The sequence below is a fragment of the Camponotus vicinus genome, unplaced genomic scaffold, assembly GCF_025532165.1.
Source record: "Camponotus vicinus isolate PSW18456_S1 unplaced genomic scaffold, iyCamVici1.0 SCAF_4, whole genome shotgun sequence".
NCBI lineage: Eukaryota > Metazoa > Arthropoda > Insecta > Hymenoptera > Formicidae > Camponotus > Camponotus vicinus.
Genome location: NW_028141976.1, coordinates 16,346,042 through 16,359,151, shown reverse-complemented (window position 1 = coordinate 16,359,151; position 13,110 = coordinate 16,346,042). Strand labels below are relative to the sequence as shown.

At 35.1% G+C, this 13,110-nt stretch overlaps 1 protein-coding gene across 2 annotated transcripts; it reads left to right on the top strand.

The window, feature by feature from the left end:
* The first annotated feature begins 4,946 nt into the window (after positions 1-4,946).
* LOC145970226 (uncharacterized) lies at positions 4,947-11,708 on the top strand. Of its 2 annotated transcripts, none has more exons than XM_083096794.1 (3): positions 4,947-5,399; positions 6,967-7,761; positions 8,748-11,708. In XM_083096794.1, the coding sequence occupies exons 1-3, from the start codon at positions 5,327-5,329 to the stop codon at positions 9,425-9,427; spliced, it is 1,548 nt and encodes a 515-aa protein (XP_082952920.1). In that variant the 5' UTR covers positions 4,947-5,326; the 3' UTR covers positions 9,428-11,708. The 2 variants fall into 2 exon arrangements, with proteins under 2 accessions (XP_082952920.1, XP_082952921.1); XM_083096795.1 differs by lacking the exon at positions 4,947-5,399 and adding an exon at positions 6,435-6,501.
* The last annotated feature ends 1,402 nt before the right edge of the window (positions 11,709-13,110 follow it).

The window sequence follows — 13,110 nt, the reverse complement described above, 5'->3', positions numbered from 1 at the left end:
CTCGTATTTTGCGAGAGGCCTTCTTTTCAGAAACGGCGCGGCAGTGTCGGCGGCGGAGGCGGCGGCGATCAGCTGGCGGTATTTCTTCCTTTTCTCTTCTCCGATCTTCGCAAGACTGAGGGAGAGGGAGTCAGAAAAAAACGCTGAAACGAACGAAAATGAGCGTCGCCACCCCTTCTCCATTCCGCTCACCCGCATCCTGTGGCAGCTTTCGTAAAAACCGTCGGCCTGTCGGTCTCCATTCAAAAGCGCGAGTCACGGGAGCTCATTTACGAATTTCACGACGAAATTCTACACTGGTTGAGAGCGGGGCGTCTGCGATCTCGATCGAAGAGGTGGGGATCTAGATGGAGATGAATAGATAAATACACACGAATAAAAGGAAGGGTGTGATTGTGTCTCGAGAGGAGATTTCGCCTTTGGATTATATCAAAGTATTGTAATCTATCTCTAAAAGACAAGATGAAAGATTATTCATTAAAAGTTTTCGTCAAAAAATAAAATAATATAGTCTTATCGATCAGTTAAATGCAATCGTTTCAAATAATTATAGAAAATATTTATATTTACATTGCGTATAAAAGTTTAATTAATTTAATATAAAATATTTGTAATATGAAACAAACGATTTAGTAACACATAAAGATATGCCGAAAAATGTAAAAAAATTGATTATTTTCAATAAATATATTAAAATTCTACATAATTGATCTTATTCTATTAATCATCGCATAATTTCAATCAAATAATATCAAATGAGTATTTGCTTTCCCTCGATGAGGATTATTTCAATAGTAGCGAAGAAAGAGGCAAATATCTGAATTCGTTCTGATGGTGATATAAGAATAGAACATGATCGAGGAAGTATGAAACAAGCGGTTGTGATTGCTGTCTCCGGAAGAAACTGTCTCCCTTTATCCTCGAGGACATTGCTTTAAACACGAGTCAACGTCTTACGGTGTTCTCTCCCTTAAAGAGAGGCACTTCCATGGATGTCTCCACCCAGTGTTAACCTCTTGCACCCAGAACTAAATTAAGAGTTGTTCCGGTCGACGTTTTTTGCCACCAGGGATACTCCTCAAATTTTTTTTCCATTTTTTTTTCTTCAATTCATCGAGAACATCAATTCATTATATCTAAATATTGTAGATCTTTACTTTCAAGATACTTATTTATTTTTATTAATTTGTACACGCAAAGCTACAAATCACTTAACAATTAATTTTAAATCTTAATTTGTTTCTTTTCAGCATTAAAATTAGTCAAAAACGATTAATTATTTTGTATTCTCTTCTTGTCTCTTTTTACACTTCTTTATTCTTCCATCTATTAGTACACATTGTTTTCTCTTTTCGCTTACGTGCTTAAAAATGACGACAATGTTGAGGAATAATCGAGACATGTAAAGTGTATTCTCGTATAATGATTCACGGACCATGAATAGAGAATTAAACTGCGCCACCCGGTGTCATTGTACCCTAGATCCTAGAGGATGCATAGGGGAGCCGAAGGAAAGCGCAGACGGGAAAGTTGAAAGAGTACACGTAGTCGGCTGAAAATCTGTCGTTTGGCGTCCCGCCAAGTCTTCGCGACTTATCTTCGGCTTCGTCTTCATCCCTCATTCTCCAGTGGAAGCTCTTCCGCGGAAGACGATCCGCGGGAACTTTTATTCCCACTTTCCCGCCGACACATCTTTTCGTAGAAGAGCATCGTGAATCTTCATCATCATCTGTTGCTATTCTCGGAATTCGATCAATTTATAGATTCCTCGATTGCAAAATCTAGGCGAAAATGTTTTTCGAAAATTTTTGGAGATCGTAAAGCTTTGATTATTATTTCATAACGTTTGCATAAATGTTTATGATAGTATACGACGCAAAACTTAGTAGTTATATGACGTTAACATTTGATATAGATACCAATTGCTAATTACAACGTAACATAAATTGTGCAAATTTCTTCTAATAACATAAGCATACATTCTTTATTAAATTTACAGCAAAGCAAATTGTAAAAAATATCTGTATTTATAATAATAAAAATTAATTTTTTAACTCGTATCGAAATTCTGATATTTACTAGAGATTAGAAAAGATACTTTATTTTAAAGGATGTTTGTTAATAATATTTTTATACAGAAACACAGAAATGGAAAACTGCTACAATTTTTCTTCATTAAAATTTAATTTAAATTTTTTTCTTTACCTTATGCAAAAAATTTTGTGAAAGTTAGACATGTTTCACTTTGCCTGCCTCGGTTACCAAGAAGCAGAATTGGCGGACGTCTGACTTTAAGAAAAATTCACCAGTAGGGAGAGATGTGTCTCTCGGGTCGCGAGATTCTGGATTCCGATCTTCTTAGCTTACCTTGTCGCGTCTTGCGGATGGCCGTGGAATAGAAGAGAGGTGGTTTACCCGAAGAACACGACAGCTGCATCGAGCCATCGCAGCCTGAAAATAGCATGGCAACCCCATGCCGAGGCCGCCGGAGGAGCGGCGAAGTCGAAGTTCTCTCTCTTTCTCTTTCTCTCTCCCCCTGCGCTTACCGCCTTTTATACATATCCCGACTACTGCTAAAAAGCCGCCCACCTACGAGCCTTTTAAATAGCGATCGCGTGCTCTTCCCTTTTTTCCGGCACGCGGAAAGTACTTGCTACCACCGAGGAAAAGAGGAAGCGCGCGGGAGGCTGCTGATTTATAGAAGGAACCGAGCGTATCCGGATACTTTACACGCGGGATGACACACGATACAGTCACGCATTTTCGCCTTAAACGATCCTGCCGCCCCTAGGAATCACTCTTAATGATCTAGCGGTCCCGCTAGTGGAGCAAAAAAAATCCGCCCCTATACTTATCCATTTTTTTGAACGAAAAATTACCTAAAATGGGACTTGTTTTTTTACAGGCTTGTCCCGATGAAAATCTGTATGAATTATTAATTGTAATCTTTTCATTTTAATCATTATTAAGATCGTCTCATTGAAACTTTTCAATCTTTGACCTTAACGTATTACAACTGACTCCTAAGCGAATGTCATTTCTTCGTAATCGTATAATCTTCCGCTGTCTTTCATAAGAGTCGCACGTGTGGTCGCCAAACGCGATTTACCCGTCAAAACCTTCGACGACATCGCGTATCTTTTCCTCCTCCCTCGCACCTGGAGACGCTCCAAGAAAGCTGAAAATACGCGACTAGTGGGCATACGAAATATCTTTGGGGCACCTGTAGGATGAGCCGCCGGATAAAGCGCGCAGAAAGGCACGAGGTGCTCGCACTATCGGTGCCGTTACATTAATGGACGTGATCTGTAGCGGGCAATGCGTGCGATGGCGGCATGGCAGGCAATCTGTTGTCGAGTTGCGAGTTGCGTCAGTGGTGAAGATGCTCTCGCTCTCTCGCTCGACGTTCTCGGAGCTCGTGATTTTATTTTTGGCCGTTCGACGACGATACCGTCAACGATTTATGATATTATCACCGAGACACCTGTTCCGCAATTCCCATCTAAAGATTTCTTGCAATTTCGAAAACCCGCAAATTCTATATCCTGACCTAGACATTTGATAAAGAATGCTTTGAGATTTTAATTTTGTTTTTTACCTTGACAAATCTCTAATGTTTTCTTTTTTTTATATATATAACACGGAAATGACGTGGTTGGAACATTTAATAGTTGACTATGATTCATAAATTCTCTTCAACCACAGAAATTGTAAATTTTCTGAAAAACGAACGTATAAGAGTTTTGTTATATTTATAATAGATAAATAGATAATAAATTAATATATAATAAATAATGATAATGCAAGATAAATAAAAAATATGTTAATAATAAATAAAATTATAAATGAACATTTCAAGTAAATTAGACTAAATATATGCTACAGAGTTGATCGATTAAATCGCTTTTTCATTAATAAAAAAGATTTACTAATAAAATTAGAAATGATCAAGCATTTACAATTCCATAAAATTTATATTTCTCTACTGATTAATTAATTTAGCTACTAAACAAGATATTTAATGATTATCTTTCATAACTAAAAACGATTATGATCAACTTCTTGGACAGAAGACAGGATCAAAATTATCGAGAAAAAATATGCAATAATTAGAAAATTTTACATATTTGCTAGTTTAGTAAATATTTTGCATTAAAAATTCGAATAAATTTCAGGAGAATCAAAATTTAATCTCATTTTTTTACTAATCATCCTAGCAAAGAGCAAGAGACTATAGAGGCAGCGGGGCTTTTTGGTCGACGATTGAATGAATGCCACGCGAGTTAGTCAGCGCCGCGGTGCTAAATTCAGCGGACGCCTGGCGTCGCGCCAGAAGAACCACTCAGCGCACCAACCTGCTCCTACCCTGTAGCCGTCGATGAAATGACGCCGTTATCACATATCTGCTTGCCATCAAATCTTTCGTTTAAATAAGATAAATGGATCGCACCGATCTTCTTGAACTTGCTAGATACACGATAGATACAAATTCTTTTAATTCTTCTGTTCTTTGTTGTTCTTTTTTAAAAATTGGATATCGTATGTAATATTAAATAATAGAGATTGAATTAAAAGAACTTAAGAATAGAATAAAATAGAATCTAAGTTAAATTTAATGGAAGAATCTGAAAATTGCATTCATTAAAAATTAACAATGACAATATTCTATTTTGTGATAAATTCTATCACTTCAATTTAACCCCCCTCCTCCCAATCAAAAAATATAATAATCTTCTTGTTATGGGGGATAATGTCCAGTAACGAGCGATAATGGCAGGACAACTTGCCGAGGGGAGGGTGGTTAGCAACCACCCTGCGCGTGAGCTGTGGGGACCGCTCGTGTCCCTCCTACGCGGCCTTTCACCCGCGCTCTCCCGCGAGACGCACTCGTCACGCGTGTCGCACATTGCCGCCACACGAACGGGACCACCACACGCGCGGGGAAACCGGGCGGGCACGCTTCTGAGACGCGTGCAGCTGAAGGCGAAGAAGACGACGACGATGATGACGAAGAGCGCCGCGGCGGCAGCGGCGATGGAGGGCGAGGGAGGCTGCGCTGGCTATATGTAGCCCCGAATCTTAGCCGGGGCAACTATTGCGCCCGAAATTGCCGAAGCGAACGCAACCCCTACGCCGCTCGACGTACACGCCACCGATCGGATTGTAATCCTTCTTCCCGATATCGCGATCATCGGACTTATCTTCGTATCATCCTTCTTGCAAATAATACTGCAGATAGTCGGTGCGACGAGTGTGTTTGTGAGTCTTGTATTGTATAAGTATGACTTGTGTGCATTGAGAAGAGAAATCGAGGAAGACGAGGAAAATGCCGCGAGCGTTCCTGATCACCCATCGCAGATACAACGGTGCTGAAGAAGAGATCGGAGGGTCTGAAAGAGGTATGTTGTTAATTAGATACTTTGCAGTTTTAAATAAAAATGGAGCACGTATTATATTTGATTAGTTATGTGATAAATGACAATGATTAATTCAAAAATTAAAAAAAGAATGCTAAGATATTTATAATTTCAAAATATTCAATCTTAAAGCGATTTAAATGTCACAGATTAAATGTACATCGTGAGAAAAATTGCTAGTAATAAAATTGTTAAGTTAAAAGATATTTAATTAGTAATCAGAGATTTTATAATTTTATTATTATTTAATATAATAACAATTATTTTTATTTTTTAATTGATAAATAGATTTAATCTATCACAATTCAATAAAATTTTAATAAATTTTTCCAATAATTATTGGATGATAAAATAGAGAATTTAGGACATTTAACATTTGTGATATATATACATACGCACACAACAAGTAAATATTTAACAAATTTTTCGTATTTTTTTTAGTTTATGCTTTAAATCCTGAATTAATATTTCCGAAAGATCTGCGAGAATTTTGCACAGCGATAAAAATTTATTTACTTTCGTGAAACAGATATTATTCCAGTACTTAATGATCTATTCAATTATGAGAAAAATCGCTGGACGTGGAATTTATTATAACTCGTGAAATGTCAAAATCTCAACTTTTACATACATCATACATAAATCCCCTTTTCTCCGACTGAATTAAAGTCAAGAAAACTCATCATTGCTTCGTAATTAAGGTGGTGGATCGCGTGAATTTAAGAATAGGACGCTAGATGCGTCATCAGGGCCCACCACGATGCATACCGTCGCGATGCCGTCAATCTCACCATGAAGCAGACAGGCAAACTTCCTCACAAATGCAACGCATGTACACGGACTAAGAAATACATAGAATAAGCGCGGTATACTAAGAACTTGTAAGCGGGGGTTGGTCGCGGTATGACTCTATTTCCGTTCTCCCCGAAAACGGAGCAGCTAGTAACGTAGCAGTTTCTCTCTCCCCTTCTTTGAAGGTGTATATCGTGTTTTACGAATCACGTCGACATCGAGTTTCCTTGCCAATCAGTCAGTCGGGAACTATCAAAAGACCCGCACTTGAAACAGTACAATTCATAAAAAGGTACAATAAAATGTAAATTAATTGTAATTTATTGCGTTTGTGAAATGTAAAGATAAATTAATAGAATTAACTTTACAGTGAAATATTTTATTGAATAAAAAATATTTCATATTTATTTATGAATCATTTAATATGAAACCAATTAAAAATATTAAAGTTAATTTTATTTTCTTATCTGCATTAAATAAATTTAAATAATTTAAATGATCTAAATGAAATTTCATGAAGTTTACAGAAGTTTATACAATTCAAACTATCTTGAGACTGAGAGACTGCGAAGATAGTGATTATCTTTTTCAAATATGAAAAAAATTATTTGAATCCATTAAATAAAAAGGCAATTAAAATATTAATCTGTAATCTATCGCAGATTAATATTCATTACTGAAAAAATTACTAATAGAAGAAAGATATTTTTACAATTAAGATATTCCAACAATTACATCCTTTTTCATTTGCACTCAGATTTTAGTCCCGAGAGAAGCGTGAGACTGGCCGATTACAGCGGCGGTCAGCCAACTTCTGATGGCGCCAGCGAGTGCGGCAGCGAGACATCGTCCGAATGCCCCGAGGAGCTATACAATCTGACGAAGTTGGCGGAAGTGAGCCTGGCAGCAGCGGCGGGTACTCTGATTCATCACAGCAATGTTATCTACCAACGACCGATGTCACCCAAAGTTGCGCAGTATCCTGCAGAGAAGAGCAGGTCCCTGGCGTCTCGATCTACTGCCCAGGTAATGGAAAACCAGGACCAAGTCTTGGACGAACGAACGAGGCTTTTTTTCGAACGGATCGAAACCGAGAAGGAGATCCTGGAGAGTCGATCCGAGGAGAATACTACTTTGGGGCTTCGTCTTTCACCGCGACATCCCTCCTGTTCCTTGCAGGAAGAGCCGAGCTTCTCGAAAATGCCGATCGTTTCTAGCGTCGATCCATCGCCGGTATCGTTATCATCGACCGTGTCCCAAAGTCGGAGAACGATCGCTGCGGAGTCCAAGGCGGAAGAGAACGAAGATCACGAATGTCCCGATTGCGGCAAGAAGTACTCGACTTCGTCGAATTTGGCTAGACATCGTCAAACGCACAGGTCACTGGGCGATAAGAAGGCCAGAAGGTGCCCGCACTGCGATAAAGTCTACGTCAGCATGCCGGCATTCAGCATGCACGTGAGGACCCACAATCAGGGATGCAAGTGCCATTATTGCGGCAAATGCTTCTCTAGGCCGTGGTTATTGCAGGGACACATACGTACGCATACAGGTATACGCTTCTGAAAGATGCTTTATTTCCCCATTTTCAATGATAATTATAAATAAAATAAAAATTAATTTTATATATAAATTATATATAAATAAAATAAAATTATGATATAAATTGACGTGTAAAAAGATAATTAAACTTTGAAAAATTAATAATTACCCGTATCTTTCTAATTTAATCCAATAAAATTGTTTAATTTTCTCTCGATTGCGTTTTTTAAATAGATATTATGTAAATAATTTAAATAGATATTATGTAAATAACTAAGGCAAATTTTATTCTTGAAAAAAGTACAAAGTTTAACGAGCAATTTCAATGAAGACGAATTCAAATTAATCATTCACGAAATGATTTTGGCACACTCTATGAGGCACTATTTCCGACTGCAAATTGTAGATGTATAAATGTGAGATTAGTGACACGCGTAATATATCTACATCCTTCAACATCTTAAGTGGTTGAAGAAATACATTGACGAGTTAATTGATATTCAAGCTGAAGAAGAGATCAAATGGAAAAATGGAAAATTCATTAATTGGGCAATTTTCTATTTCATTTTTTATCTTTAAATTTTAATTTAATTTTAAATAATTATTATTTTTTTACACATTTTATTTTTTAAACATATTTTATATTTGAAAGAAAATATTTAAGTGTTTTATATTTAAATATTTTTTAAATATATTTTAATCTGAAAGAAAAAGTATGTATAGAAAAACTTCGATATTTAATAATTATTAAAAACTTCGATATTTAATAATAATTATTTTTGTTTTCATTTACTTTACTATTAACATTTCTTTAAGTGAACCCTTTACTTGCCATCTAAAATTTTGAAATCTATGACGTTCCCTTTTAAGCCTAATTATTTTTAATATTTATTATAAAAAACACATCTTTTAGAATACTTGATTGTATAGAAAAACTTCGATATTTAATAATTATTAAAAATTTCGATATTTAATAATAATTATTTTTCTTTTTAGGCGAGAAACCTTTCAAATGCACCATTTGCAACAAAGCTTTTGCCGACAAATCGAACTTACGGGCTCATATACAAACACACTCGAATACGAAACCTCATGTGTGCGGTCGTTGCGGCAAGGCTTTCGCGCTAAAGTCTTATCTTTATAAACACGAGGAGTCATCCTGTATGCGTGCCCATCACCGATCGTCCACGGAAAAGTCCGATCAAATCGAACAACAAACGACATCGCTATCGGTGAAATCGAGTGCTCCATTACTATCGTCCTTGAATAGGCCGCAGACGACTCCATGCGGCATTACAGCGTCGCCCACCAGCGTCATAGTTCCTCGATTAGGACTCGACCGAGACCAAAAGGGCCCATCGTCGGCATTCTCCGCGATCATCAGGCATACCAGAACGACGGACGTGGCGACATCATCGAAGCGATCCTGCAAAGAGAGAACGCCCTGTCCGAATGATTCGAACGAGGAGAAGCAGAGCCCCGATTCGGCGACGAAGGATTCGGAATACGTGTCCAGGATGGTCATCAGGACGTCGGTGATATCTCCTAATCCGGAGCATCTGCATCTGCGTTTCGATGTTAAGAGTTCCTCAACTACGTTCGATTATTCCGATTCGACGAGATCTTCAGCTTTCTCGAGATCCACCGGAATGACTTTAAACTTGGCCATTGCTTAAGAATTAATCGGCACCTATAATTAGATCGAATCAGTCGTGTTAAAAAGATACGGATTTGACTTTATGCTTACTTTCGTACGAAAAATTCCACAATCAGAAATTCTTTTGAATTCATTCAATTAGAAATTTGTAGGAATTTCAGAATATTTTATCTAGAGAGAATTTTAAATCTAGAGTTTTGGCGAAAAATTAAAGCAAAGGATTCTTTTAGCAGCAGGAATTTTTTAAATCATTCATTTAAATTTTTGCTTTAAAATAATCAAGTTGCTATTTTTTATAAGATTATTACGAAAGGATTTAATTGAGAAATTGACAAAAAGATTTACATTGTTTGATTGGAAAGAACTGATTAAAAGAAACAACGATAATTTTAGGATATTTTACAAAATATCCTAAAACTATCGATGTTTCTTTTAATCGGTTTTTAAATAATCAATTTAGAATAAATCTTTTCTTATCAAAATATGATTGAAATTGAAACGTTATTTTTTCGATCGTATGATTGCCGAATGATAATTTTATAATTGTTAAACATTTTCATATTTTCGATGGAGTTTTCGTAGACATTATCAGAGATTATTCTGTATATCCCTTTCTTCATTGTGATCGAATGAAGATTATTTCTGATAATGAATATGCTAATAATTTCTGATAAACTAAACAGTTGTGAAACAACAAAGTATTGCGTGTGACAGATACTATTCCAAGCATCTTCCAAGAATTAGGGACCATTTAGTAAGTAGTCATAATGTTAAATCTATAAGCCGTTAATTTAGATATTTGTTGGTATAAAGACGTGTTTTATAAATATCGGATCACGTTTTTCGGCGTATAATTTGACACAGTAACATAGCTCCAATAGGATTGATATATATGGGATAAGAATACTTGAAAATAAATTTTCGAGGCATAAGATCGCCTCTGATACGAGAGTTTGTTAAACATCAAACTTATCTATCTAAAGACGTAGCTATATCGCATGATGTTAAGCAATTAAAATAAATTGTCGACATGCAAACAGAATTGCAGTGCCTTTGTGTTATTAATTTAGAATTAAATGACAAGGATTCGAGGCTCTTCGAGGCAGCTATCGACTTTACATGATGTAAATACGTATAACTGACACGTTTCTAAAATATAATGAGTGAATCCAACGAATGAGCAAGAATATATTGTAGCCGAATGTAACAGAGTTACGTTTGCGATCATAAAATGTCGAAGAAAACGATATAGCTTCCGGTGCAAGTTTGTGGTTGTGTTGAAAAAATTTAGAATGCATTGGAATGCAAGTGTTGAGACGTCCTCAAAAGCATGAGAGCGTATATCTGTGATTCGAAATTGCGCAACCAGTTGCGAAAAGCAAAAAGCCGGCTCCAAACAATGCGAAAATTTATCTATCAAAAAATATATCAAAATAAAATATAATGTTACATTTCACATATTATAGAAAATGAGTTTAAATTCGTTGATCGTTTATTAGTATATCTACTATTTTATGTAATAAATTTTGCTATGCTACATACGATTAAAATATCATGTGTAATGCTAACAAATGTTATTCAATCGAGCGCATCGTTTAGAGCCGTAGCATAGGTTGTATATTCTCCATCAGTGTTAATTATAGCGACGATAAATAAGCCTTCTTCTTTCATATTCATTTCTTGATACCAGAAATTGGTATCCGATCAGAGTGTCGAACTAGTCGAAGCCGTTCCGTCATTGCGAACGTAATCTGCCGTCGTGACAAATTTCTCAATTTTGTAATTTATTTTTTTCTCGACGGATTCTGTTTAGAAAGAAATCGATGACATATTTCTTCTTCAATGATTCAACGAACGGCAAGATTACGTGGATTATGCAAATGACGACGGTTATTATAAAGATTTCATATAGGTGTAATGTATCACGCAACAAGAGATCGATTGCGTCGCGTTTGCCGAATAATTTGTTTATGCTCTAAAAAAATTGTAATTGACGAGCGATTCGGACGCGTCCTAGTCACTTTGATTCGATAGATTGCCTGTGGATGAAAATAGAAATCCCGATCTAGCGTTAAGACGTAGTCGTGACACACGTTGTAAATAGCATTCCCACTTTTACATATTAGAATTCGCGAGAGAGACATTGATATAGTCATTTTTAGATAATTAGATCTATTATACGCCTGTTGTATGTGCTATTTGTACACCGGAGTGCCTACATAAAATATTTACTCACATTTTTGTACGAATTGTAAAAATCTTGTCTTATCGTAACGAAAGAATAAGTATACGATATGATATATGTTTGAATTAATTTTATATTTGTCCTATTCCTTCTTTTTAATATCCTTCTTCCTATAATCCTTTCATATTTCTAAAGATTTTTCATGTACAAAATAAAATTCTTTTCCAAAAAAATCAATTTGAATTATATATTTCTAATACGTGGAAAATTTTTTAAACTCAATGTAGCTTTTGTGCTGTAATGCAGTGCTGGGATTTACTTGCAACTTTCGGCCAGATTTCTTAGCTTACGCCTACTGTTCCCCTCTTACCGCTCGCGCCGCTCGTAAGTAAGGAGCGCTCAGGAACGTGCGCGTCACAAATGTAATGTGGCAATCTATCTAAGTTCTCTTTATTGTTTATTAATAATAAAAATAATTATTATATTATTAATTACGTATATGTTCTGTAACAATTTAAAATATTTGTGTTTTGAGACGTAATTACAATAAAGAGAACTTAGATAGATTAGTTACGAGCGGCGCAAGCGGTAAGAGGGGAACAGTAGGCGTAAGCTAAGAAATCTGGCCGAAAGTTGCAAGTAAATCCCAGCACTGTTGTAATGTATATTAAGATAGATATGTATTAATATAGATTAATATTGATATCAGAGTTATATGAATATAAAATTAACATTAGTATGAAAATAAAATATAATCAGATTATATGAAATGATTATAAAATAAAATATCATAATATTTAAAACATAATATTTAAAAAAGTTGTGTCAGAATAATTTAATTCCGATATCTATCGAATTGCAGTACGTGCATTCACACAAAGCTTTCTGTTCAACATTCTTTTGGTCTTTTTACTTATTGAACTCGTGTTATCGCGTCGATGAACCATACGATCATTAGTTACGCTTGGTAGTAGGATAAACAACGGCTAACTGTGTTTAACAAATAGATTGAACTCAATAATTAGGCCAACGAAAGCGAAAATGACTAACTCATGATAATCGTATAAATCAATCATACAAAGTTAATTCCATGTCGCCTTTAATTGATAAACATTTATGGTTTAAATAAAGGTAAGAGAATCTGCATGCATTAGTATCATAAATTAAGGTATAATTAATTTATATAAACATTATAAATTAATGATCATCAATAATGTAAAAAAAAGCTTTGGATTGTTATCTATTTTCAAAATACATGAGAAATTTTGTCTCAAAAAATATTTCCAAATATATATAATTAATAGAATAATAAAAAAATATATAAAAAATATTGTAATATAAGTATAACAAATAAATCATCTTTGTGTTATTAAACTATGTAAGAATTAAAAAAATTTGTCAAAGAAAATTGTAAATCTATCAAAGATTTTTTAATAATTATATTATTTGTATATTTTTTTTAAATTTTGTATAACACTTTTAATTTTGTATAACATTTTTATATAATATTTTATAAA